General features: G+C 52.7%; 12 protein-coding genes across 12 annotated transcripts; 7 read left to right on the top strand and 5 right to left on the bottom strand.

The window, feature by feature from the left end:
- Positions 1-56: 56 nt before the first annotated feature.
- On the top strand, positions 57-1,828 carry ACET3X_003428 (mitochondrial 54S ribosomal uL4m domain-containing protein; the record flags this gene model as incomplete). The annotated part of the gene is made up of 2 exons (XM_069448702.1): positions 57-152; positions 200-1,828. 2 exons carry the CDS (start codon positions 57-59, stop codon positions 1,826-1,828), a joined length of 1,725 nt encoding a protein of 574 aa, XP_069309975.1.
- A 237-nt stretch (positions 1,829-2,065) lies between these two features.
- ACET3X_003427 (uncharacterized protein) lies at positions 2,066-2,884 on the bottom strand (the record flags this gene model as incomplete). The annotated part of the gene is made up of 1 exon (XM_069448701.1): positions 2,066-2,884. The coding sequence occupies one exon, from the start codon at positions 2,882-2,884 to the stop codon at positions 2,066-2,068; it is 819 nt and encodes a 272-aa protein (XP_069309974.1).
- Positions 2,885-3,140: 256 nt separating this feature from the next.
- On the top strand, positions 3,141-3,802 carry ACET3X_003426 (uncharacterized protein; the record flags this gene model as incomplete). The annotated part of the gene is made up of 2 exons (XM_069448700.1): positions 3,141-3,225; positions 3,279-3,802. The coding sequence occupies 2 exons, from the start codon at positions 3,141-3,143 to the stop codon at positions 3,800-3,802; spliced, it is 609 nt and encodes a 202-aa protein (XP_069309973.1).
- Positions 3,803-4,051: 249 nt separating this feature from the next.
- Positions 4,052-5,200, top strand: ACET3X_003425 (uncharacterized protein; the record flags this gene model as incomplete). The annotated part of the gene is made up of 2 exons (XM_069448699.1): positions 4,052-4,076; positions 4,164-5,200. 2 exons carry the CDS (start codon positions 4,052-4,054, stop codon positions 5,198-5,200), a joined length of 1,062 nt encoding a protein of 353 aa, XP_069309972.1.
- Positions 5,201-5,396: 196 nt separating this feature from the next.
- On the bottom strand, positions 5,397-7,058 carry ACET3X_003424 (uncharacterized protein; the record flags this gene model as incomplete). Its single annotated transcript, XM_069448698.1, has 1 exon — positions 5,397-7,058. One exon carries the CDS (start codon positions 7,056-7,058, stop codon positions 5,397-5,399), a length of 1,662 nt encoding a protein of 553 aa, XP_069309971.1.
- Positions 7,059-7,373: 315 nt separating this feature from the next.
- On the top strand, positions 7,374-8,809 carry ACET3X_003423 (uncharacterized protein; the record flags this gene model as incomplete). Its single annotated transcript, XM_069448697.1, has 4 exons — positions 7,374-7,404; positions 7,452-7,510; positions 7,561-8,011; positions 8,061-8,809. 4 exons carry the CDS (start codon positions 7,374-7,376, stop codon positions 8,807-8,809), a joined length of 1,290 nt encoding a protein of 429 aa, XP_069309970.1.
- Positions 8,810-9,478: 669 nt separating this feature from the next.
- On the top strand, positions 9,479-13,130 carry ACET3X_003422 (uncharacterized protein; the record flags this gene model as incomplete). The annotated part of the gene is made up of 8 exons (XM_069448696.1): positions 9,479-10,246; positions 10,301-10,850; positions 10,900-11,105; positions 11,207-12,034; positions 12,088-12,561; positions 12,638-12,714; positions 12,773-13,044; positions 13,108-13,130. 8 exons carry the CDS (start codon positions 9,479-9,481, stop codon positions 13,128-13,130), a joined length of 3,198 nt encoding a protein of 1,065 aa, XP_069309969.1.
- Positions 13,131-13,304: 174 nt separating this feature from the next.
- On the bottom strand, positions 13,305-14,903 carry ACET3X_003421 (uncharacterized protein). Its single transcript, XM_069448695.1, has 3 exons — positions 13,990-14,903; positions 13,463-13,941; positions 13,305-13,412 (listed from the first exon to the last, which is right to left on the bottom strand). Exons 1-3 carry the CDS (start codon positions 14,450-14,452, stop codon positions 13,398-13,400), a joined length of 957 nt encoding a protein of 318 aa, XP_069309968.1. The 5' UTR covers positions 14,453-14,903; the 3' UTR covers positions 13,305-13,397.
- A 244-nt stretch (positions 14,904-15,147) lies between these two features.
- On the top strand, positions 15,148-16,356 carry ACET3X_003420 (uncharacterized protein; the record flags this gene model as incomplete). The annotated part of the gene is made up of 1 exon (XM_069448694.1): positions 15,148-16,356. One exon carries the CDS (start codon positions 15,148-15,150, stop codon positions 16,354-16,356), a length of 1,209 nt encoding a protein of 402 aa, XP_069309967.1.
- Positions 16,357-16,515: 159 nt separating this feature from the next.
- On the bottom strand, positions 16,516-18,119 carry ACET3X_003419 (uncharacterized protein; the record flags this gene model as incomplete). The annotated part of the gene is made up of 2 exons (XM_069448692.1): positions 16,516-17,570; positions 17,642-18,119. 2 exons carry the CDS (start codon positions 18,117-18,119, stop codon positions 16,516-16,518), a joined length of 1,533 nt encoding a protein of 510 aa, XP_069309966.1.
- A 1,108-nt stretch (positions 18,120-19,227) lies between these two features.
- On the top strand, positions 19,228-20,343 carry ACET3X_003418 (uncharacterized protein; the record flags this gene model as incomplete). Its single annotated transcript, XM_069448691.1, has 3 exons — positions 19,228-19,251; positions 19,314-19,424; positions 19,543-20,343. The coding sequence occupies 3 exons, from the start codon at positions 19,228-19,230 to the stop codon at positions 20,341-20,343; spliced, it is 936 nt and encodes a 311-aa protein (XP_069309965.1).
- A 411-nt stretch (positions 20,344-20,754) lies between these two features.
- Positions 20,755-23,609, bottom strand: ACET3X_003417 (uncharacterized protein; the record flags this gene model as incomplete). Its single annotated transcript, XM_069448690.1, has 2 exons — positions 20,755-23,400; positions 23,454-23,609. The coding sequence occupies 2 exons, from the start codon at positions 23,607-23,609 to the stop codon at positions 20,755-20,757; spliced, it is 2,802 nt and encodes a 933-aa protein (XP_069309964.1).
- Between the last annotated feature and the right edge of the window lie 3,052 nt (positions 23,610-26,661).

Raw genomic sequence — 26,661 nt, 5'->3', positions numbered from 1 at the left:
TGTAGACCTCCGCCTCCAACTCCGACGACTCGAACAAGTGAACCACCCCGACCGGCATGGCTTCCACGAGGATATCCGCGCCCATGCGTGGCGTCACACACCAATTGAGGAGCCTGTCGATACGGCCGAATGCGCCGTGTGCGCGCTGCGCCGTATGTTGTCTCGCCGTCATTGTATGCGACATACTAACGTCGTCAAGAAATCTCTATGCACGCCCACACGCCGCTCAATAACCACATCTGCACCCTCCAAGGCCACACTGTCGTCAATAAATACAAACACCCATGCTTCCGGATACGTGCCCGTCAAGCCTTTCGAAGAGCAGACAGTCCTCGCGACTATCCACCAATTCCCTTCCCTCGAGCCGCTGCGCTTCCAACAGTACCCTGCAAACCACCTCTACCTACCCACCCGGCGAGACATATTACACCGCGCTATCGTTTACGAAGGAGATAGCACCCGGCTAGGCACTGCTTCGACAAAGACAAGATATGAGATACGAGGTTCCGCAAGAAAGATCCGGCCACAAAAGGGATCTGGTCGAGCTCGTCTGGGAGACAAGAAGTCGCCCATGCTGAAGGGTGGAGGTGTCGCTCACGGTCCCAAGCCCCGCGACTTTGCGACTGAACTGCCCAAAAAGGTTTACGACCTTGCATGGCGGACGGCACTCTCGTACCGGTTCAGGAAGGGTGAGCTCATCATTGTGGATAACGCCATGGAGATTGAGAGCCCGTCAACGAAGCTACTGGGGGACATTCTCAAGTACCACGAGAAGCTGCACGGCAGGGGCAGGAGTTTGATGGTCACATTGGAAGAGCGACCGTTGTTGGAGCAGGCATTGGTCGAGATGGACCGCGGCGAGCAGACGCTCACATGGGAGGAAGTCGACGTCAAAAACCTTCTCGAATTGTCACGCGTCATCATCGAGCGTGACGCATTGCACAACATCCTCCTTTCTCACGAGGAGGACATCACACACAAGGCCATCACGCCATGGCACAAGAGCCTTGTCCGATCACTGCCACCCACGGAGCTCGAATCGACCATTGGCTGGGAAGAATTCCGCGAGCTCTCCCTCTCCGACCCCAAGGAGAAGGATGCCATCCGTGCTGGAATCTATGAAAATGTGGCTGGTACCCGCTACGGGTACGCCGAATCCCTGCCCCAAGGGCCCAAGCGCTCCGAACTCACAGTGTCTGCCTACAACCTCCTTGCCGAAGCCAAGGAACTGCAATTCGCTGAGAAGACCGGCCGTTCTTTCAACGACTACCTCATCTCCCAGGAAACTGGCGAGTGGCCTAGTATCCAGACTCTAACCTACCAGATCAACACGAAATACGAACTTGCTAGCAGAGCTTTGAACACCAACAGACTGGAATCTGAAGAGATCATGGTTGAGTTGGGAGAGCTTCAAGTGCGCAAGGCAGAAGTAGAGTACGAAGCCGCGCTACTCGCAGCGCAAATCCATGAGCACCGCTCCGAGGCTCTCCGTCTAAGCGGCGATGAAGTGAAGGCGGAAGAGCAGTTGGAATTGGCTAGCGGTGAGAGAAGCAATGTCGACAACGCAGAACTAGCGCTTTTGGAAGCGAGGTTCGAGCTTGCCAAGCAGAAGAATGTCGTCGCCACACTCAAGGGCCACTTTGCTGAGCAGCAAAAGGTGGCGGAAGAGGTTAGGCGTTGTGAGGAGCAGGTTGAGACGAAGAAGGCGGAGATGGCGGCTGAAACTGCGGAACTTGAGAGCATCGGGGGTGACGAGGTGCAAGAGGTGGATGTTGCGACTGGGGCTGAGACAAAGGCCGAACCGGCCAAGGAAGAGAAGCGGTTATGAGGTTTTTGACATGTGATATTATACAATGTATCTATAGATGTTCATCAATCGTTAACCACGAGTGGTGTCGTGCGTTGTACAGTATACTACATGTACGGAGACTGTTCACGTACCTTCTCCATGCTCCGTCTCCGACTCTCTCGTATTGAGTCGAGTTGTCCACGGCTCGACATTTTGCCCATGTACCTACGGTAAACTCTCTCAAGGTTCGTTCATCTGGCCCATGCTGAACCATGCTTATGCCGCCGCGTCTTTTGACTTGCTCTCTTTCTCTGCCTTCTTGCCCTCGTATGTAACCTTTAGGATACCTCCAACATCTCCCTCCCGCTTGGACTCCCGCGAACCCTTGCACTCCTCGACCGCTTCGCCAATTGCCTTCATGACCGCATTCGCCTCTTCCAGCGTCGCCTTCCTGCCCGCCTTCTTGGGCCCAAGCATAACCTCCACCTTGCGCCCCTCCTTCAGAAACTTCTTCATAGCCACTAGCCTATGCTTCAGATCCCCCGGCGCAATGGCCCAGTTCAATTCCAATGTTTTCGAAGGAGGTCCCGATCCCGCGCCCAACCCCTTGGCTTGCCGTCGCAGTGTCTCGAGTTTCTTTTCGTGTTGAGCGCGCAGATTGATTTTGGAAATGACACGGCATGTCGGCAAGCTCTCTGGATCCAGCTCGCCATTCTCGTCGTACTTCCCCGGTGCCATCTGTACGAGGTGTTGGGTGAATTTGTTTATACTCGACAGCGCTTCATCCAGAGGAACGTTCTTATGAAAGACACCATCTTCGTCGACGAAGTTGATAAAGTCAGCTTCGATGGCTCTGTCGATGACGTAGTAGTCTGAGATGGCATGTCGGCGGGTATCTTTTGTGTACTTTATCCCGCGGGTTGAACTTCGGTTGGTGAGACTAGCTGTGGACGAGGAGAGGGAGTTCGGGGACGATGTCGGCGCGAAAGCTGGGGCGTAGAGGAGTGGGATTGAGGTTGTGGTGCGCAGACTTGGAGCGATGAAGACACGGTAGAGGGCACGAGAGGTACCGGAGATGTGGTGGGCGGGAGGCATGTTGGACGATTGCGTGTGTGTCGTGAAAAATGAGCTGACGGCAAGTGAAGAAGTTTGAGTTGTAACGTGGGATAGCAGGACATGGAACTTTCCCGTCGGCGCTAGCAGGGGTGAAGTCGAATCGGAGCAGTGACGACCTCCGCACCCGCAATCGTCCTGGTGCCCACCTTCAGCCTACTCCCACGTAGCACACCACCATGATAGCGATAGAGACGGCGCGTATATCCCTTGACCTGTCGCGACCCTACCTGCCGCCATGAGTGATCCCCTGGCGGAATATCTGTCTGCACTGGATGCGCGTGACGCAAGAGAGAAGGCGCACGAGGAGTACATCAACGCCTGTAAGTTGCAGAGGGGTGGGCGCGATATCAGGGGACGATGCTGATGAGTCTAGACACCAAGCTCGCCGACAACACGGCGCAGTTTGTAAATCAGATACCCTCTGCGGAAGAGGCAGCCCCCGCCGCCAGCGCATCAAAGGGCCAGGGACCAGCAACGGCCGATGTCTCCTCGCCATCTGCTATCGCGCAACTCCGCTCCGAACTAGCAGTCACCCAGCGCACGCGCGGTGAACTGGAAAGTCAACTGAGTACCCTCACAGCCGAGCTTAGCACCCTCAAGGCCTCAGACACGCAGCAAAAACAGCGCATAGAACAGCTCGAAAAAGTCCGGATACAACTGGAGAGGCGCAGCAAGGACAGAACGGAAGAGCTCAAGGGCAAAGGGCGACTCGTGGAGGAGGTACACGACGAAATGGTTGCGCTGAACCTACAACTGAACATGGCGGAACAGGAGAAGGAGAGACTGCGCAAGGAGAATGAGGAGTTGACTACGAGGTGGGTCAAGAAGATGGAGGAAGAGGCGCGGAGGATGAATGAACGGTCGGGATGGGAAGATCAAACGCGGAGGAAGAAGTAGAGACAAGACGGATTCCTTAATCTCGCTCCGTTTCGGGGTTGTTGACAGTGAACGTGGCATGAATGTATCTGCAGCGTCTCAGTATATCAATCGTATTCGACTTCGCTTTCCTAGGGGCCGCGTGCTTGCTCGTTGATGCCTTGTATTTCTTGGCGCTAGAGCTCCCCGCAATACGCATACAGCTCCCGCCTTGCCTCCCCACCAAACAACACCAAACCTACCCAAACAATCTCGACGCAGTCTTCAACCATGGGGACCGCTCTGAAGACGTGGGGTGAGTCTGGCTTCTTCCCTTACCACAAACCATCTACTGCAATACCATGATACCCCGCTTATCGTTATATGCTAACAAACATCCCAGAGTTGGAGAACTCCGTGAAGCTGGTAGATCCCCAGAAAGACGCCCTCTACAATTACTCGTCCTCGGAGCAGAAAGCCATCAACAACGCGCATCCATGGCGGACCGACCCCAACTACTTCACATCCGTCCGCATCTCGGCCATCGCCCTCCTCAAGATGGTCATGCACGCGCGATCCGGCGGCTCAATCGAAGTCATGGGCCTGATGCTAGGCAAGATTGAAGCACACACATTCGTCGTGACCGACGCATTCCGGTTACCCGTCGAGGGTACAGAGACGCGAGTCAATGCGCAAGACGAGGCAAACGAGTACATGGTCGAGTTTCTACAGCGCGCACGCGAACAGGGACAGATGGAGAACGCCGTTGGCTGGTACCACTCGCATCCTGGTTACGGCTGCTGGCTCTCTGGCATCGACGTCAACACACAAAAGACTCAACAACAGTTCCAGGACCCCTTCTGCGCCATCGTCATCGATCCCGACCGAACCGTCTCCGCGGGCAAAGTCGAAATCGGCGCTTTCAGGACATATTCAACAGAGTACGTTGAGGCCCAGGCCAAGGCAGGTGGCGGCTCCAAAAACACAAGTGGCACGGACAGCGATGGCTTTGAAACCATTCCGCTTGGCAAGATTGAGGACTTTGGCGCACACGCCAACCACTACTACCCTCTCGAAGTCTCGCACTACAAGTCCTCACTCGACGCCAAGCTACTAGAAGCGCTATGGAACAAGTACTGGGTACAAACGCTGTCATCCTCTCCCCTCATCTCCAACCGCGACTACGGCACCAAGCAGATTGCCGATCTTGCCCACAAGATGCAGCAGGAGAACAACAGCAGCAAGCGTTTCAAAGGCGGACCAGGATACGCGACAAACAACGAAGGCAAGACGCAGTTGACCAAGCTGGGTGCGGCTGGAAGCAAGATTGCGCGTGAAGAGGACATGGGTCTGCTGGCAGCAAAGGTCAAGGACAAGGTGTTTAATCTTGCGAATGAGCACGAGGTCAAGAGCCAGGAGGTCGAGATGGAGACTTCTTAGATGTACGATGGTTTATCCTGGGTAGCATGGCAAGGCGTTAGGGCGTGCGTGTACATGAGATGGATCATGGGACGGAATGGGATGATATCACAGTCGAACAACAATGACCGGTATACTCGTGAATTCGTTTCCCTCTATGCTGTTGTTACATGCGTTTCTCTGCTTTACACATACACACCATCTATCATACATCCCGCTAATTATTCATCATCAACCCCAGCCGTTTGAGCGTCTCGGTCCTTCCAAGAATCGTAAAAATATCATACAAGCGCATACCCTGCTCCTGCCCAGTAATCGTCTTCCGCAAGTAGTGATACACATCCTTGCCTCCCTTCTTCCCCTCTGGCCTGCCATCAATAATCTCGCGCACCTTCTGCATCAAGTTGTCCTTGTTCCAATCCTCCTCTTTGACGTCTGCCAGCATCTGTGCGCGCATGGGTATGTCCGATGTAGTCGACATGGGCGGCTGCTTATCGAAGGGCCGGATGGGTATGAAGAAAAAGGAGTTGCGGTACAGAAACTCATTTGCGTTTGTGTAGTTTTCTGCATCGGCGAGGATAATGGATCGGATGTAGGATTCAGGGAAAGGGGTACCGAGGATGGATTGCCAGTCTTGGTAGGGACTGTCTTCTGAAGTGAGGAGTTTGGAGACGTTGCGGACCAGTTCTTCGAGTTTGGGTCCGCCGTCAGAGGCGCGTTGCAGGGCGTGTTTGCGTTGGAGGAACTGCATTTTACCAAATGTCACCGTGGTGTTGCCCTTTGTGAATTTCAGACTGAATTTCTCAATCAAGGTCTTCAGATCCATGACATCGCTCTTTTCCTTGTGGCTCCATCCTAGCAACGCAGCAAAGTTTGTCAGGGTCTCCGGGAAGATCTCCATCTCCTTAAAGGCGGTAATGTCGGTGTCGAAGTTTCGCTTGCTGAGCTTGTTGCCGTTCTCGTCGACGAGGAGGCCGACGTGGGCGAACTCGGGAGGTGTCCAGCCGAATGCTTGGTACATGGCGATGTGTTTGGGGGTGCTGGGCATCCATTCGCTTCCTCGAATGACGTGGGTGATCTTCATGAGGTGGTCGTCTACTACGTTGGCGAGGTGGTAGGTAGGGAGGCCGTCGGACTTTAGCAAGATGGGGTCTTCGTAGGCGGATTCGGTGACATGGCCGCGTCTCTTGAGGGGTCGGAAGGTGCCGTAGATGAGGTCCTTGTACGTCGGGTATTGGTCTGGGACTCTGAGGCGTATAGTGTGCGATTCTCCTCTGGATGCTCTGTCGTCGCTCTCCTCCTTGGATATCGCGGGCGGGGCGCATGTGCGGTCGTAGTCGGTCGCAATGCCCAGCTTGTGTCTGTGTTCGGCCAAGGTATTCAAGCGCTCCGAGGAACAGAAGCAGCGGTATGCATGTCCTGACTCTAGGAGTTTGTGCGCATATTCTCTGTATATCGCGCTCCTCTCCGACTGTTTGTACGGGCCATACGGGCCTCCGACCTCTGGCCCTTCATCCCATTGCAGTCCCGCCCATCGCAAGTCGTCGAAGAGTCGTTGTTCGGCGTCTGGAATTGTGCGCTTTTGGTCGGTGTCTTCTATGCGCAGCAGGAATTGGCCGCCCGTTCGTTTGGCGAGGAGGTGATTGAACAGCGCCGTCCGCAGCGATCCAAGATGGAGGTAGCCCGTCGGCGAAGGCGCAAAACGCGTCCGTGCGGGAAATGTTGGAACGGCAGTGTTGGCCTTGTCCTTGCCGTGACTAGCGAGTGTGGAATTCCCTCTCGAGGCGATTGGGCGTTGCGAAGATCGTGAGAGGCGGACTAGACATGACCGACACGTGTGGGATGACAGTTGTGGGCGCAGAAGGAGCGAGAACGACATTTGGGTGTTGAGGCGACTGACGCAAACGGTTCGAGTTCGCCGTCGGTGGAAAATGACGTGCAGGGATTCGCTCGAGCGTTAGTGGGGGCCGCTCCTCAGGAATTTGGCCCGCATTGCCAGTGATCGACGAATCTGGAGAAAGTTTGTTGCCTGCACTCCCACTGGACAGGACCCTTCTCACCTCGTTGCGCCTGCCTGCTTTATTGTATATACTCTAAACACTCTGTCCTGTTCCTGACCTCCCGACTCCCAACTTAACACATCACAAAAGTATTCATTTTTTAATCACCCGCGTCGCCACTCTCTGCTAACACAATGCCAGTGGATGAAGAAATCGATCTTTACGGTAAATACACAAGTCTAGAGATTACGAATCGCACTAATGGAAAACAGAGGTCCTCGAGATCGAAAAGGGCGCGAGCAAGATCGAGATCAAGAAGGCATACCACAAGGTCCGCAGGCAACAGCGATTGCACCCGCGCCTCGTACTGACAGACAACAGGCCGCATTAGCACATCACCCCGACAAAGTCGCTGAAGAAGACCGTGCAGAAGCCGAGATTCGCTTCAAGGCCGCGAAACAAGCCTACGAAATCCTCTCCGACGATGACAAGCGACACCTGTACGACACCCACGGCATGTCCGCCTTTGACCCCTCCAAGGGCGGCATGGGCGGCGAGGGCCCCGACATCGACGACATCTTCGCCCAGATGTTCGGCGGCGGCATGGGTGGATTTGGCGGAATGCCGGGAATGGGCGGCATGGGCGGTGGACGAAACGTGCCACGCAAAGGACGTTCAGTAGAGCAGGAGTACGAGGTTACCCTGGAAGAACTGTACAAGGGAAAGACGACAAAATTCTCAAACACAAAGAACATCATTTGCAACCTGTGCGAGGGCAGTGGTGGAAAGAAGGGCGCAAAGGCAAACTCTTGTGCTTCCTGTGGCGGGCGGGGTACGTCCATCTCTCACTTTTCAGTTCACGCCTTCGCTAACTTTCCCAGGCGCTAAGCAAGTCCTCCGCCAGGTCGGTCCCGGCCTCGTCACTCAAGAAACCGTTCCTTGCGGTAACTGTCAAGGCTCTGGCCAAGTCATCCCAGAGAAGCAGCGCTGTAAGAAGTGCAAGGGCAAGAAGGTCGTCGAGACCAAGAACGTGCTCGAACTCTACATTCCCCGCGGTGCCCGACAGGGCGAGCGCATCGTACTTGCAGGAGAGGCAGATCAATTACCCGACCAGGAGCCAGGTGACATCATTTTTACCCTCACTGAGACGCCACACGATGTTTTTGAGCGTGCAGGTGCTGATCTGAGGGCTGAGCTGAAGGTCAGCTTGGTCGAGGCACTGACAGGCTTCAACCGCGTCGTCATCACTCATCTCGATGGACGTGGTCTCAAGCTCAACGTACAACAACCAAACGGCAACGTCCTGCGACCAGGACAGGTCCTCAAGATCGAAGGCGAGGGCATGCCCATGAAGCGCAGCGACGCAAAGGGCGACCTCTACCTAGTAGTCGATGTCGAGTTCCCAGAGGACGGATGGTTGAAGAACGACGCCGCAGTACAGAAGCTCCGGGACGCACTACCCAAGGACGAGAAGAGCGAGGAAAAGCACGAAGAAGAGGAGGAAGTAGACGTTGAGTGGGATGCCGACATGGAAGAGTATGGCGCTGGTAGCGGAGACCCTCGTGCTGGAGGCGCTGAGTGGGAAGACGACGATGAGGAAGCAGAGGGCCCTCAGTGCGCCACGCAGTAAGAGTACGTGATATGATTGACGATTGCATGGTTTGGCGTTGGGGGAAGACGGTTACTCCGTATCTTACACACGTGGAGAAATCGCGGATATAGATCGGCTTGCATGGTCTCTGGGTACACGTAACCTGGAGGGCTCTTTTACACCGTACAGCGCCACGTGAACTGCTGTTCCTACATCCGCTGTGTTTGCTCTCTTGATCTAGCACCAAAACGAGCACTCGGGGGTAAAAGGGTCTATGCTCAGCTAACGCGCAGGTCGCATACTCCCATTGTCAGGAAAAAAATCACCAAAGCTTGTGCGCTCAGTACAACTCGCTCTCAGACGGTCGTAAGTGAGTTTCACAGTTGCGCTAAGATTCTCGATCAGTGATTCTCTACCGACAATAGTTGTTCGATGAATGAACAAGCCCAATTGTGTTGGGTGAGACTTGCTTGATTCATGATTGCCACACCTTCAAGACATGTCGCGAACAGCGACAAGCAGTCGGCTGATGCTTGGATCAGTAAAGCAAGCATAGCCTTCAAGAACATATGAGCAGGTGGACCAACGCTCTGGAAGATTCATCACCTTCGAGCACATCTTCCTAGATCACTCTCTTCTTACCAATATTTCACCTGTCATAGTATCTATGACCAGCGTGTCAGTCCCAGCTGTCTCGAAACAGCCAACATGCCACTCAAACCAGAACAGCGACAACTCATCGAGGATAATATGGGAGACAACCCATGTATTGTATGCGTGAACACTCATCCTGAAAAGGGCGGCAAGATGCACGCCTGGCTCTGTACGCAAGCAAACGGCCCAATATCCACCATGAGTTGGATTGGAAAGAACTTTCCCTTGGCACAGAGGAGGGAAGCTCGCGCATACGTCTTTCAGTTGAAAAGGCTCGGTAATATTCCTTCCCAAACTCCCACTCAGCCTGTCGCTTCCCCCGTCGCTCCTCCTGGCGACGAAGCACCGTCCGACCAAGTCCCAGAATCTACAGAATCGGGAGAAGGTCAAGATGCGCAGACCCCAGCTCCATCCGCAGCAACTGCGCCTGCCATTACGCAACAGCAGAAAGACCAAGAGCTTGCAGCAGTCAATCGGAAAATGGACTCTCTCAAACATGGCGAAACACCAATATTGTCACAATACCCCGTTCGTACTAAATCTTGTGCAACTATCCAGGATGCTGTTCACACCACGGTCAAGACCAACTTCTTCAAGATAGATATCGATCCGAAGACAGTATTCTATGAGTACCAGATTCTTGATCTTCCTATTGGCCAGAATAAGAAGAAGCTAGAAAAGCTTGTTCGTGCTCTGATTGATCGAATGAACATTTTGAAGAGCAACAAAGACCACTTCACAACTGACAACATCACTACCATCATATCTTGGAAGAAGCTGCATAAGAAAGAAGAAGTCGGAGACATTATTGACACATGCGATGTACCAGACGGACGCCGTGATGGTACCGACGTTGTGCGCAATCTCAGTCTCTAGCTTCTTCGTGTTCTAGACTTTTCTAAGCTCAGTGAGTATGTTGGGGGCAGCATGGTGAATCCACACCTTTGGGACTCCAGCATCGAGGTCAAGGCTCTGAACATGTTGATCTCGAAGAGCCTCAAAGACCAACAGGTCATACGAATGGGTGCAAACAAATTCTTCGTCAAAAACGAAGAACGATACCTCTCTGACTCCCTCACGATGATGCAGGGGTACTTCTACACTATCAAGCCTCTAGATGCCGGTATCCTTCTCAATGTCAGTTACGGTACCAGTGCTTTCTATCAGTCTCAGACTGTGGAAAAATTCCTCCAGGATGAAAAAACATTTCGCCCCGAGAAAAGTAGGTGGGCAGCACTCAATGCTTTACGAGCCCAGATTTCATACGGGCGTGGCAAAACCCCCAAAGGCCGCGAAGACGACCGGAATAATTCAGAGGGCAGACAAAAGACCATAGCAGGTACGAGCCTAAAGGACCTCACGTTCGAAAAGAAGGCGGCCAACGGTTCCAAATTCAACAAGAACGTACTGGAGTATCTACAAGAGTGTAAATCATATGTTCTCTGTACTACACATGCACTTGCTTACGCTCATAGCCTACCCCGACGAGTTCAAGGAAGAGAAGGGCAATCTTCCTGGCATCAATCTTGGCACTCCACGCGACAAAGAGTGGTTTGCTCCTGCAAAACTCAAGATACTACCGCACCAGATCTATCGTCGCCCCATTCCTGATATTCTCATCGATAAGATGCTCAAGAGAGCCGCCATGATACCTCATGATGGTGTTCACCTGATCGATAAAGTATTCAATTTCCTCGCCATCAAAAAGTTCCTTGGTACAGACAGCAGGCAATTCATATGTCACGGTTTCTTCTCTGTCGTATTTGCGATTGACTGTTGTAGGCCGGCTGCGAACCACTGACTGTTGTACCCAAGCTTCTGCAGATCGACAGCACCATCTTGCGTTATCCATCGATCATCTATGGTGGCCATAAGAAAATCGATCTTTACAACCAGTCCAAGAAGAATGGTGGATCTGGGGAGACACCTCGTTGGACGCTGAAGAACTGCAACTTCCTTGAGTCTGGCCCTACAGCCGGTGCCTGCGTGAACGTGTATCTGCTGGCGACCGAAAAGATCGCAGCTTTTGAAACCGCCTTGAAGGAAGCGCTTGGCACATACAACATTGCTGACTCCAAGAATAACAAGCGATATGGACTGACGCCACAAAAGGTGCTAGCAAGCCTCGGCGATGCCGAACTGCGAAGAGCTCTCCACGAGGTAAAACTAACATCCAGTGGACCACGCAAGAAAATTGTTCTTCTCTTGCTACGCAATTCCAACAGGACCATTTACCAGTCCTTCAAAGATCTAGCTGATCGCGAGTTCGGATTGCAAACAGTATGCATCACCCAAGAGAAGGTCTGCGATAAAGGGACAGGTGCTCTGGCAAGAGGTTACGAACAATACCTCGGCAACGTCATGATGAAAGTGAATCTCAAGTGCGGAGGCATTAACCATTCGGCTGGCGATAGCGCGAAGAATTCCAATGAGTCCCTACAGACCAAGCTTGGGGACGTTATGATCCTTGGAACCGATGTCACACATCCATCGGTGGCCTCTATTGAAGGATGCCCTTCTATTGCCTCTATTGTCGGCTCAGTCGATGGCTTTGGTGGCAAGTTCCTCGGATCAATGCGCCTCCAAAACCCCGATAGGACGGATCGCGAGGTAAGTCAAAACACATGATACCGAAGCTAGATTGTAAATACTGACCCCAACAGATCATCCAAGAAGTCGAATCGATGGTCGAGGAGCGTCTGCGAGCTTACTGGAACTACCCCGTCAAACCTACGAACTCAACCATCCCCAAGCCACGAGAGAGGCTACCGAAGAAAACCATGTACTATCGCGACGGCGTAAGCGAGGGACAATCTGGCAAATCCATACGAGAAGAAGTAAGCGCCATCAGGAGGGCGTTTGAAAAAGTCAAGAAAGAGAAGAAATGGAAGGAAGACATGAAACTCACTTCGATCGTCGTCACTAAGCGCCACCACACGCGTTTCTACCCTACACGCGATCAAGATGCAGAGGGCAAACCCAAGAACTGTAAGCCGGGTACTGTTGTTGATACATCCGTTACATCGCCCTACTTTAAGGAGTTCTTCCTCCAGTCCCACAGTGGCTTGCAGGGTACTACGAAACCTGCACACTACTTTGTCATTCAGGATGATGCCGAATGGGATGTAGCAGATCTGGCTATCTTTATAAGTTTAACACCGCATACTCTACCCTTTTCGATCCGGAAAGTCATCGTTACTAACATGCCTCCAGACCCACCAGCTCTCCTACACGTACGTTCGTGCCAGCTGTGGTGTATCTTACGCTCCGCCCACCTACTACGCAGACAGGTAAGTCTCAACTACAAGAAATACGAGTAAACCACGTACTAACATCGTATCCCTACAGACTATGCGAACGCGGCAGAATCTACCTCCGTTCCTTCCTCAACGGCAACAGCTCCGCCCTCGATACGATCAATAACAAGAAAACCGCTATGGAAGCAGAACAGCGCACACTGAGAGAGGCCATCTCCAAACCGGCCAAGGAACAAAAGAAGCAAGACACTAGAGTCTGGCCGGCGAAAACAAAGGAAGAAGAGGTCATGGAGCTGCTGCACAAGGATCAAGTGTCCAAGATGTGTAAGGGGTTGGCGTTGGAGGAAGCGAGTAAGGTCTGGGGTAAGTGGGCTGGAGTAGATGGGCAAGGGGAACGGCGAATGAATCCTTGGAACAAGGCATTAGATGATACTATGTTTTGGATGTAGTCTGTCGAAGTTTGGTGAGTGCTCGCGGAGGATATTCGGAATGGTCGGGCTGCGTTGTTTCTCTTTCTTTTGCTGGGTCTTCATTTTATGCACTGCTCCATATTAGACTAGATTGGGCTACATGAAGCTCGTATTTACTTTATTATCTTGTTGCATCAACTCATATATGACCTGTCCAGTCCATGGTCAGCTTCCTTATGTGAAGGCGACCTACAAGCGCCCCTGTGGCTACGTGACCTCTCGGTATTCTTTCCATCTTACCCCCCATCAGCGATGTTGCTCCTGCGTAAGTCAGTGACGATACCAGGCGTTTCAGAACAGAAGCCTGTTACTTCAAAGTACTGTCTCTCATCCGCGAAAGATACACGACGTCTTCTCCTCGCGTGCTCCGGAGGCTGCCTCTCTTCAGACATAAGGTACTCATCGCCACGCCAGGCCCCAGCATTGTTCATGCGATATCTGTCCTCGCTTTGGGCCTGCCCATACTCACGAAGTGGCTGCCTCGTATCCTCGGGCAAGGGGCTTGGCTCGAATCGTGATTGCCTGCGCTCGTGGAGCTCATGCCTATCATCGAACCGTGACTGCCTCGCACCATACAAATCCTCTCCATCCTCGGGTCGAAACTGCCTCCGGCCTTGCGATTCGTCCCTGCTCTCGAAGTGCAGTGGCTGCCGATGAGGTTCGTCAAGATCCGCAATCTTCCTGCGATTCGCAAGTTCAACCATTCTCTTCGCTTCGTTTGCTGGTATTGGAAGCATAGATCCCCATTCGCCCGCCGCGTCGCAGAAGTCGATAATGTCCATCCTCTCCGCTGATTCATTTCAGCTCTCGTGTCAGATTATTGCTTTGTTGTACTTACCATCAGTCATGTCTCTCGGTCGATCCATCTCACTTCTCTGCTGTATCTGGTGCATCGATTGATCAGGGTTCATCTGCATAAACCGCACGGGGTATTTTGGTTGCTTCTTCATCCGGGAAACTATACTCTGATACATTGCAAGGTAGTCATCTCTTCGACTGCCTGAGATCTTCGCCAGTTCGTAGTCGCTATGGTAGGGTGCGAGGAAGTTGACGAGCCAGATGATATCGGCATCGCGACCAGGGTAGTACTCGAGGCTTTCAATCAGCCGTTTGGTAAGGCGGAGGGCGAAGAGACCGATGATCAAGAATTCTGGAGTTTGTGGCGGCGGAGAAGAGCGACGTGGGAGTTGCGGTTGTGCAGACGGGGCGCGCCCGATATCTGGGAATGGCGAGGGAGCGGATCTTTGATGCTGCATATTGACGGGTTGAGGACGTAGTTGGTGATGTGGGTGAGGTATCATAGTCCAGGTTCAATATTTCGGTCGCGTGCTCTTGGCGGCAAACGGGGTCATCGCAACTGACCATGTAGATGACAGTTATGAAAACAGGCAGGACCTCCCCTGTGCACTATAGTCTGTTGGTAAGTTCCGAATGCCTCCTGCGTTTTCTTAGTCCTCGAAGCCTCGTTTGCTGCTTCAATGAAGCTGTGATCAACATAGTATGTCGATGACTCATGACCGACAAGGCATTCGCAACTTCCGAAATCCATATGCTCCAAACGTGAGAGAGAATTGAGTGAGAAACATCGTAAATAGAAAAGAGTGAAAGTGTGATACAATTGTTCGCTACGTGCACATCACAACTCTCCCGAGTTGTCCTCGCTCAGCAGTGTGCGCCCGTGATTCTATCGGTATTTAAAGCTTCTTGGATGAGCGAGCCGGGGTGTTTGGATGAGCCACCGCCCTGTTGTACATTAATGCGTTTTGCCTGGCTGAGTGCTGCGTCTTATGTCTGCAGGTGAGACTGAAACGCGACATGACGTCACGCGAGTTACTAGCGCGGATGAGTCGAAATGATCACGGGAAGCCCATAATGAGTCGCCTACAGTGAAGTCAAATATCAAGTAGGCCGTGTACATGTTGAACATACAATATTCTCTACCAGCATCAACTTCTTTTCCCATTTCACAGATTTCTGCCGGCAATTGAGCCAAATCATGGAGTACCCACAAATACCGGAAACATCAGCACTTCCCTACAAAGTTCTACCTGCCATATCAACAGATGGACCTCTACCAGAAGCACTGACTTCACCGGAGCCTCCGGCGCCAGGCTCTAAATCCATCTTCGCATTTTGGCACTCTGGTATCCGTACCCTACCTCCTAATCTCCTACGCAATGTCATTGCTTGGTACCGCCGCTTCTCACCCTTGGGATGGACCATCTACGTACTTGACAACGTGCCGAATTCCGTGCTCAATGTAGCCAACTACATCGATACCAAGTCACCTTTAGTGGTACCGGCAGCATTCACGGAAGGCACCTTGAACGGTCACTATGCCGCACAACACACATCTGATCTCATCCGGTATCCACTCCTGCTAAAGTACGGTGGCGTATATCTCGACGTCGGCATTCTGCAATTCGGGGATCTGGATCGGCTATGGACTAAACACATTGTCAACCCAGACTCGCCGTACGATTTCGCCGGCTTCACAATGGGCTCAGATCTGCAGATTGTAAACTTTGCGCTCATGTGTGGTCCAAACAACCCGCTCGTGCAACGCGCACATCACATCTTACTCCAGGTCTGGAAAGGCAAGACTAACACGACTGGTGCGCACGCTCATCCACTCGTATCGCACGTGCAGCTTATGCGTGTGCCACAAGAGGTTGTTGTAGAAGAAGCAGGCCAAGAAAAGATGGTCATCAACGACGAAGCGATGACCGACTACGCAGTCCAGATTCAGTGCATGAGATCGGCGCAAAGCTGGGTAGATGAGGGAGACGGCTGGGATGGACCAAAGTACGTCAGAGAAAAGTGCTGGCTGTTGAGCATGATGGACGGCGCGTTCGCACACGAGCAGATGACGAGCTGGAGCGGACAGCGACAATTTGATCTTCTGAACCTTCCATTACCCAAGCCAGGTGAGGCTGAGACAGATGATCAAGCATTCGCAAGGAGCATCGTAGAGAAATTAGTGGCTGATAGCTGGTGTCTCAAACTCGGACATGGGTTCTCGGCGAAGCTGTTTGGTGGTGATACGTTGGGTATGCTGTGGAGGAAGCACCCTGGCAGCGACTGTAAGGATGGGACATATGCTGGTTGGTTACGGTGGGCAGAAGTGAGTTGTTGCCGCGACGAGGAGGTCGTGCCCATGGAGGTTCCGGTGTATGAACCTACTATGCGGGCAAAGCTGTTGTAGTAGTCTACTAGGTAGCGATTCGAGAAGGATGAAGGAGCAGGAAGGAGTTCTAACTAATTGATTACTTGGCATAGCGCCTAAAGTTTTAGTGCACAACTCTGTCATAGCAAAGCGCAAGCGAATCTGCCCCGCCCCCAACATTCCCCTTTGACGCGCCTCCTAACGCCATCCTCTGCCTTCGGATTTTCGGAAACTTGGGTATCGAGTCGCGGGCATTTCGTGCACGGGTGCAGCTACATGCGCCATCATCTCCGACGGCTGTCGCACTACCTGTTGCACAGGTGAATGTGGCTGCCCGTCAATCTCGCTGACAGGAGGAGGATCCTTCTTAGCACGGCGATTCCGCCGGAACAATAGAAAGCCGATTGCACCAAGCAGAGCAAGCCCTGCAACACCTCCGACAACACCGCCTGCTATGGCACCTGTATTTGTCGACTTCTCGGGTGTTGGGGTAGGACTCGGGGGTGCTGTGTTGGTGGGTGTGCAGATTGCCGTAGGGTCCGGCGACACGTCTTCCGCATCGGCTGCGACAGCCGGGGCAAGTTGGAACTCGCTTTTCGCGTAGTCGACAAGAAGGTAATTAAAAGTTAAGAAGAGACCTCCAAGCGTACTGTCCACATCTCCTGGATCGCTCTTTCGGGTATCCGCTATCGACGCGTCGAGTGTGCTGTCGTTGATTATGGAGTAACGACCGTACTGATCAGATCCACGTAGCGGCGCGAACAACTCCCTGTTGGGTATCGTTGACTGGTACCCGCCTGCCAGTGTTATAACGAGGTCGCCCATGGGACGGCTAGACACATTATAGTGCATCTTGCCCGGATATGCAGTCTCATTTTGCCCGGTATGCACTCCAAAGGCCTGCGCAATCGCTGGAGGGAACACGAAGCGTTGTGTCGATGGCTCAATGCATGCGATCAGCTCATCGCTATCATCAGGTATGAGCGGATGGTCCTGATATGTCAGGTTCGTGACCGTGACTTGTAAAGGGCAAGCTCGTTCGAGATTCCATTCGCCGATTGGGAAAGTAGTGAAATTCGACGCTGGGTCAACCCGCGCGCGATCGTATCCGCCTACAACGAGCAGGCCGTCATGTGGATCGACACCTCTGCTACCGCTCCAAAGACCGAAAACTTGTGATGGCGCGACACCACCTGCGACGGCTGCGCGAAGGAAGGACGAGTTCGTGCCGAGTGGCAGACCGGACTGTATACCTGTATCCCGAGTCAGCGTCATTTCTTGCCTGCCATTCAGGTTGTACAAGGTGCATCCATGGGATCCTTACCTCCCCATACCTCACTGTCCATCACCAACGGAAACCCGTCGACATGACCGTTCTCTTGAAACGCGACATCATCATTGAAGTAGACGTATCCTCCTGTATCGTCTTCATCGTCGATCTGGCTTCCGTTCCATTGACTCTTGATCGACACAGCATATGACGATGACTTGGACGAGTCGAAAGTACCGCCGAGACCTCCAATACAGCTGTCGTTGCTCGCAGAGCCGCAATTAACAACGTTGTTAATGCGCGTGTTGTTGAGCGTAGTCGATGGCCGGAAAGCGAAGATCTGGTGTGGAGTTCCAATACCAAGTTCGATACCACGCGCGACACCGAGACCGTCTTGTGTGACGCTCAGATTGGACCAGGTAAGCGTAAGAGGAGGGATGTCGCATTGCGCAGCTATAAGAGAAGACTGTGCGACCAAGAGGGCAGCAAGGCTGAGCGTGAAGCTACTCAGTAAGCGCCACGATGGAGCCATGGAGGTGATGTGGGCAGAAACATGCGCGTGCCCAATCGAGTTGTCTCACAGGAGTATTGAGATGAGGTCGTTAGGTAGAGGGGAAGTAAGCAGACATAGAGACCAGGAGATGCGAGGTAAGCAGGGCGTAAGGTGTGTGTCGTGAGACGGCCCCCAAAACGGGTGTCTTGGCAACATGCTGCTGTTATGCATCGTGATAGCAGCGGTTTTCGTGATTGGAGTTGCATCCTGGTGGCGCAACCCATTGAGCCTGGGTGGCTGCATGGTCAGCTTGAAATCCCGGTTAATAAGGCTGGCTTACACGCTAATCTCTTACTTCATACATGGGGTTTGAAAGCAGACCGTGTTCGTCTAGCTTAATTTCCCTGCTGTTGTGCATCTGCGCCGCTTCTGCATGGACGAGAGGAATGTGAAACCACCCAGTTGCTTTCACCACATGCACAATCCGGCGATATCTAATACAGGCTGAAACAAGTAGATTCCTGAACAAAGGTTTCGATTCCGATAAGCAGGTCGACGTGCGATGCCAAATCGGCTCGAAAATGGGTGCTCAATCATGAGGACAAGAATGAAGCAGGAGCAGCACCACTGCGAAAAGCGATCGACAGGGTGGTATCTGGTACCGGGAAAACTGGTCCAGTATCTAATCCGAGTCGCCTCAATATGCTCGTAGAGAATGGTGTTGATGTGTATAGCGATACAGGGATTAGCGTCGTAGATCTTGTGGACTTGGATTACTGGTTGTGTGATGAGATAGGCAGACTGAAAGTGAAGTCACGTCGACCTATCCAGCATAAGACGATAGGGATGTCTGTCTTCGCCCCAAAAGCAGTATAGTACTGGAGTTCCTCTGGCCCAACATAGAAAGGCAATTCTACGCATTGGTGGATGAGGTAACTTCCAGGGTTGATCGCGGAAACGGGCAGCATCCACTGCACCGCCACCGCCACAGCCGATGAACCCCACCAAGACATGCCTACGCGTGTCCCACCTCCAGCTTCCAGCCCAACCACTACGTAGCTTCGACCTACACCAGACGCCGCGCAACAAACCACGACGCCATTCACCCAACAATCAGAGACTTTATACCAGCACTGAGGCGAACAACATGGCGCCCTCCATGTCATTAGTCGTACGTGCCTTCTACATCCACCAAGGAATCTGTTATCGCGCCTGGAACCTAACGCGGGGCAGAACAAGCTCAAGGTGCAGCTCAAGCTGTCGATATCGCGGCTACGCATGGTGCAGCAGAAAGACAGCGCAAAAGTGAAGCAGCAAAGGAGAGAGATGGCGCAATTGATTGAGGTATGTTGTCATTGTACCTTGGTCCGATGCGCATTGCGCCGCATGAGCGCAAGGCAACAGCGCGTGTCCAGACTTCGCTGTGTCCTGTTCCGTGTTACTCGTATTGACCTCTCTACAGGTTGGCAAAGTGCAATCGGCGCGCATACGCGTAGAGAACATAATCCGCACCGACATCACCACCGAACTACACGAGATCCTCGAACTCTACTGTGAACTCCTACTTGCGCGCTCGCAACTGCTCGAATCGCAAGTATCCTCGTCGAACACCACCTCATCCGCTTCCACATCGACACTCCTCGACCCAGCGCTAGAAGAAGCCGTCCGCAGCATAATATACGCCGCGCCGCGAACCGAGATCAAGGAACTGCACACCGTCAGAGCGCTGCTGGTAGACAAGTTCGGAAAGGATGTTGCTGTGGCCAGTATGGAAGGAGAAGGCGTAGCAGAACGGGTCATTAAGAAGCTCAAGGTTGAGACCCCAAAGGAGGAGCTGGTCGAGGCATACATGACGGAGATTGCAAGATTCTACGGAGTACCGTATGGCACAGCCAAGAGTGAAGATGAAGAGGACGATGACGATGATGAGCCGTCAGGTGGCATAGGTGAAAAGGCCGAGCTCGAAGAACCTTCACCAGCCGACGACGCGGACCCCAGTACAAGTAAGAAGTTGGAGGAAAGGCAAGCGCTAGCAAAGGCCTCCACACCCAAGAAGCTGGGTCCACAAAGTCCGCTGCGCGTCGTGCCGCCGAGTCCTAGTACCGATAACGTAGCACCGAGGTTGAAGTTACCAGGAAGTGCGGCGGCCAAGGTAGCAAAAAGCGAGTCAAATACGAAGAAGCCGGTAAAGAAGGAGGATGGACTAGGAAGAATTCCGGACGTGGATGAGCTTGCTAAGCGGTTTGCCGAGCTGAAGCGATGAGACGAACTGAAATGACGATCTTGTCCCTGTTTCATCGAGCCAGGTCAAGTTACGATCCAGTGCTCTTCGCAGCTTGCCCCAGGGTTGCCGCATCGGGATGCGCACCTTTGAGTGCAGGCAACCGGTAGTGGAGGCAAGGACTGTAATATGCCGCCATGGCAACATGCATGGAGATGAGGACGGCGCATAGCAGTAATCTACCAAGTTTCCATCTAGTACTCTACACGATAGTTATTTACTCAGGAACGTGCAACACCATAGACACCACATACTTGTGGGACCTCGATAATGTTTGTATGTATAGACTACTGGTATCATGCTGATGCGCTCACTAGTCAAGTACAGTTACCACAAACCTACCATCGGTTGGGTGCATAATTTTCTTATATGCCAAAACGCTGGTCAAGCCGCTCACAAGGCCTGAACACCCTTGAAGAACCCATTAGCCATGAGCTCCGGATTCCCCTTGACCAGCTCCCTCATTCTCTCTACTTGTTGCTTCTTCGTCAGCCCCTTGCTCTGTACCTCTTCCTTCCACTTCACCAGTACCTCTTTTAGCATGCGACTTCCGTCCTCCACCTCTTCCTTACTCGCTTGCACATAACCTTCCTCATGTTTACCTGCAAAATCCTCCAGTTCGTCTGCCTTCCGCTTCGCCATGTTGATGACCTTTTGCGGGAAACGGACGAGCTCTGCGACGTGGATACCGAAAGATTGGTCTGAGAAGCCAGGTTCGACCTTGTATAGAAGAGTGACTTCGCGTTTTTTGGGCACGGCGGCGCCGTCCATGTCGACATCTGCATCTGCGTCACCGTTGGCAGGAGCGGCGCCTTCTGAGATGTGGGCTACGACGTGTAGATTCTGCACCTGCGGATATGTGTCTACGAGCGCAGTCAACTCGTGGAAATGTGTTGCAAACAACGCGAAAGCACCAATTTCCTTTACAATGTATTCGGAAATCGCCCATGCAAGACCGAAACCATCGTATGTACTTGTTCCGCGACCAAGCTCGTCAATGATGATGAGGGACTCTTTTGTGGCGGACTTGAGAATGTTTGCCGTTTCCAACATCTCGGCCATGAAGGTTGACACACCCTTGATCTGGCTGTCACTTGCACCGACACGAGCAAGTATACAGTCAAAGATGGTCAACTCGGCTTCTGAACATGGAACGAAACAGCCGATCTGTGCCATGAGGGCGATGACGCCAATCTGACGGATGTAGGTAGACTTTCCGCCCATGTTGGGACCGGTGATGATTAGGAATTCGCTCGAGTCGCGTACGAGTGAAACATCGTTTGTGATGAAGGATATGTCGTCTTGCTGCTCCATGCAAGGATGTCGTGCCTCTTTGAGGATAGTATTGCCAGTGCCGCGCGCGTGCATTGTGGGTCGGACATACGAGGTTGGTGCATGAACAGATACGTGAGCAAAGGAGACGATGACATCCAGATGTGCGAGCACGGCGGCAAGCTTCTCCACGACGGGAACGTACGACGATGCTACTGAGACGACTTCGTTGACGAGCCCGGATTGAGTGCGGTTGTAGTTTTCCGAAAGCTGATCGAATTCTCGTCGCATTTCCTGCAGTTTGTTGGTGGTGAAGTAGACACCGTTCTTTTGTGTCGAGATTTCCTGGTATTGCTTCTTTTGTCTGATACAGCCGGCTTCGTTACGAGTGAGTCGGAAGCACCATCCGTTGACCTTGTGGTTCTCCAGGAAAAGCTTCTTATCAGTGTCTTGGTTGAGGTCGTCGCCTACACGCATGTGCTCTGACTCCATGTCGCGCTTGAGCTTGTCAAGACGCTTGCGGATGGTCTTCAACGATTCGTCAAACTCAGGCTTGATGATGAACTCGTGGTTGTCGAGCGCTTCGAGATCCACTGTCGTCTCCACCATGTCTTGTAGCCCTGCGAATGCTGTTGTGTATTGGCGGAGCTTGTCTGTGTACTCCGCATCGAGCGGCTCCTTGTACTGCTCGTCCATGACCGCCTCGAGGGAGCTGAGAAAGCCTGGTAACCGGATGACGACTTGATATGCTCGTACGACGTCCTCCAAGTTTGCGGCCTTGCGTTGGAACTTCTTCGCCAGTCGGTACAGATCCGGTATTGAACGCAAGTGTTCTTCTTGCATCGTCTGTCTCAGCTCGGTGTCGTTGACAAAGGCCTCAACCAGCTGCTGGCGCCGCTCGATGTCCTTGACGTTCATCAGAGGCTGCTTCAGCCATTGTGCTAGTAGTCGGCTACCAGTAGGTGTCTTGCAGTGGTTGAGCAGTCCGTACAAGCTCATGTTCTTTGCACCGTCTCGTGGTCCAGGCATGAGATTGAGTGCCTTCAGGGCAGCGGCATCGAGCTTCATGTATTGCGAGAGGTCGTGTTGGTAGAGCTGGTATTGTCCAAAGTTTGAAGGGTCTGACATGACTCCTAGGTATCGGATCAAGCATGCAGCCGAGCCCATGGCCAGCTTCAGATCGGTCAACGGCAACGAGCCGGCTGCCCGCTCGTCCTTCAGTAACCGCGGAAGATCCTGTTCGATATCTTTTGTACCAAAGTCCGTCGCTGACCGCTCAGCTACTGCGCAACCACAGTTGTCGGCGATGGTCCGAAGTTTGCCCAGCTCCACGTCCTTCTTGGAAGTATCAACCTGTATCAGACACTCCTTCACGCCCAGCTGGATTAGAAGTGATTCGAAGTTGGAGTAGAGGTCGTTGTCGAGGAACTCTGTGACGCCAAGCTCTCGCACACTTGCGTCTGCAAAGCATACGCCCACGTTGCGCGCTTCCGATGCTTTTGCTGACACCTTGACCGCTAATATTATGGGTGCATTCTCGATCTGACCGCCCAATTCGTCTTCCAGGTCCTGCAGATTACCGGGTGAAGCCTGCTTGACCACCTTCCAGTCCATCCGCTTGCCTGTCGATTGCCATATCTCGATACGTTTGCTGAGTCTGAAGAGTGCGTCGCGGAGGAAATTGCGGAAGACGGTGATGGTCATGGTAACAGACTCGAGACCTGGATCCCGTCCCAGCTTACGGATGACGGCTGTGGTTTTGTAGACCTGAATACATGTCAGTATCTTGAATCTTCCCCAATTGAGCCGAGCGCCCTTACTGTGTTTGCGATGAACTTGGCATCTTCGCCGTGGGCGCTGTAGTAGTCACCGCGGTCGAAGATGCGCACCGTCTCGTCATCTTTGTCAGGCAAGTTGCGGAAGAACTTGCAGAAGCCCGACTCGTCCTCTTCCTTGATCTCTGGTCGGGAAGCCATATCGATATGCTGTGGGAGGACTGACGTGAGGTTGAACGGCGGAGAGAAAGAGTGAAAGCTGAGATGATTGGGCGCGCCTTCCGTTAATTGATGGAGGCGCGTCGCCAGGACGCGTCAAGTTCACGCTAGTCCTTATCGATAACGACAGGCCTCTTTCCGACCCTACCCCTACCACTCCCTCTTCACACATCCTCATCACTTGTCGCAACGTATATGCGAGCGTCATAGTCCGTCTCGATGCTTTTTCCTTCCGTAATGACAGCATCCACTTCCTCTTTCAACACTGAAAGCAATCTTAGGCTATGCCCTCACACTAGTAGCAAATCTTCGGCGTCAGTTGATTCGAGACCCACGGGGAACAGTCATTACTTATGACTAGACGTAGTCTGGAGACGACGGAAGGTACCGCAAGAATTCAACGCACGGAACGCTGAAAGATGCCAGCTATGGCATGCCTCTACCTTGTGAGACCCATGGCTTGCACGGAGAACCGTATTTCGATCACACAGCCTTGAGCTTTCGGACTGTTACGATCAGAGTCTTGTCGCCATGGATGTACGCAACTAATAGGAAGACAGTCAAGTCCAACGAACATGCGATCCGCGAAACAATTACTACAACCGGAGACATCAATGGAATTGAGCTTCGTGCCATGTGTCAATTTCCTTCATACGACTGCTGCTTACGTTGTACCAAGTACCCTTGGTCTGCTAGAAAGAGCATAGCGTGATTATGCGGCGACCATGTGACGGGCATGTGAAAATACAATCGACAGGAGGTCAATGATTACTTGACCTCGTTGCACGTCACCAACAAACGTTATGTACCCGTACAGCCACACTAGTTTTGGACATTCAGAGCATGCGCTGTTCCTTGGCCATGCCCCAGAATCGAAATCAACACCATGGTCTCTTATCGCGACGATGAGAAAAAGTTCCAATTATGGGAATGCGGTGCCGCACGCTTGTGACTTGGCGCAAGACCTTGGCGATTCAACCAGCGTCAATGAGGCCGAAAAGTTCCTCGCCAAGCTGCCTGGGCGCAACGGAGCGCGAGAAAGAGCCGCAACAAATTGTTGCTTAGTCGGGGGTATGCCCGACAGTTCCCATCTTGGGCGCGACGAGATTGAATGATAGCATGTCCGAAGGTAATTCGGTTTTCGGAGATGTGCTGGGGATCGTGCGGATACATGTCGGAACCTTGAAACAGGACAGTCTTGTGGTGCTTACTGTATTTAATTCGACGGCTACTGCCATTTGATCGTCGGTGTTGAAGCTTTGATCTCTTTGCTTCGGTCCTGCTGCGCAGCTTCGTCGTGCGTCTCCTTACGAATCGCCTCAGCCACGACGACGAATATGGCCCACAGATCAACATCACCAAGACATGTACTGCCTCATACACTCTTGCCAATGCATCTACAGTCGACCCCTTCCTCTGGGATAGCAACCCCTATTAATGCTCTCCCAACGACTCTTTCATCGATACCAACTCAACACCAAGCTTACAGCATGCACCAATCACCGAACAATGCATACACTCCACAAGAGTCCTTCGAGATCGTCTCGCGCATGGGCGTCAAGAAGGCGTACATGCGCGTCGACAAGAGCTTCCTCAGTGCCTGCTCGGCTGGCATGATATTATCTTTCGCATGCGCAACGCTCATTTCAACCAACACGGCACCGTGGTATCAGGAGAATGCACCGGGTCTCCTAAAGACGATCGCGGCGCTCGTATTTCCATACGGTTTAGTCATCGTGCAGATGACGGGCAGCGACTTGTGTACAGGCAGCTTTATGTACACGACTGTTGCCGCACTGCACAGACGACTCAGCATCTGGCGGATGCTGCGGCACTGGGTTGTTACTTTCTTTGGAAACCTTGCGGGAAGTTTGTTCGTGTGTTGTGTCATCGTAGGGTGTAAGTCTCCGATAGTAGCCGTGACATGAAAGATGCGAAGCTGACCTGACACAGATGGCGGACTGTTCGATGGGAAGATGTATCGGGACGAGTCGTTACACTTTGCCTACAAGAAGCAAGTTGAACCAGAATGGTACCAGATCCTCCTGAAAGGCATCGGCGCGAATTGGTTGGTGTGTCTGGCATGCTTTCTCGGATGTTCGGGTCGGGACTACGTGTCCAAGGTCGTTGGCATATGGTGGCCGACATTTGCGTTCGTATCATTGGGCTTCGGTAAGCACCATACCATTGTACCTACGTTTACAGATAAGCTGACCATATGTACCAGATCACGTCGTCGCCAACATGTTCCTGATACCCAATGCCATCTTCCACGGCTCACCCGACATCACCATCGGCATGTACATCTGGAAAGGCATCGCTCCTGCACTGCTTGGTAACATTGTGGGTGGCGGCCTGTTCGTTGGAGTCCTCTACTGGTATCTACACCTCCAGGGTCAAGAAGACATCCTCATTGACGGTCATCGCTACGAATCGATGAGGAGGCCAGAGCAAGACTTGGGAAGATGGATGAGGCTCAAGGACAGAAAAGGGATATCCCAAAGTCAGGAGGAGGTTTGCCGGGAGCAAGTTTAGAGAAGAGTTTGACATGAGGGCTGCATTTGGGTTCCGCATAGCCAAGCAATTTGACGTCAACGCTGGTACGTGCGCGCATTCATTGGCTTTGACCGCGAGAACACCAACATCTCACTTCATCCTCATGCGCAAGTGTTTGTTTTGAAGATGTTTACCATTAGAACCATCAACCAAATCAAGTTCTTTCATTGCCCTGGTCGCTTCCGTGCCTGTGGACCCTGAACTGCGGCTTTTCTCCGATCCGCGTCATCGCGCTCAAGTATGTCACGGCGGACATTGCCATGTCTAGCTCACGTCTGGGATGGGGAGTGGAGGCTGGGCTCGCGATGCTTGTGCGCGTCTTCCCGCTCGCGATACGCAAGCCCGACACCCGTCTCTGCCCATGGGACGCCTATAGGAGAACGCATGTTTTCAGACGCGCGGAGGTATGTCTGGCGTTGTACGAGCGCGTCCCCAGCTTTTGCGTTTTCTTTCTGACTTCACATTAGACAGTATCCAT

Source organism: Alternaria dauci, chromosome 2, assembly GCF_042100115.1.
Source record: "Alternaria dauci strain A2016 chromosome 2, whole genome shotgun sequence".
Lineage (NCBI taxonomy): Eukaryota > Fungi > Ascomycota > Dothideomycetes > Pleosporales > Pleosporaceae > Alternaria > Alternaria dauci.
This window is presented reverse-complemented; position numbering and strand designations above follow the sequence as displayed.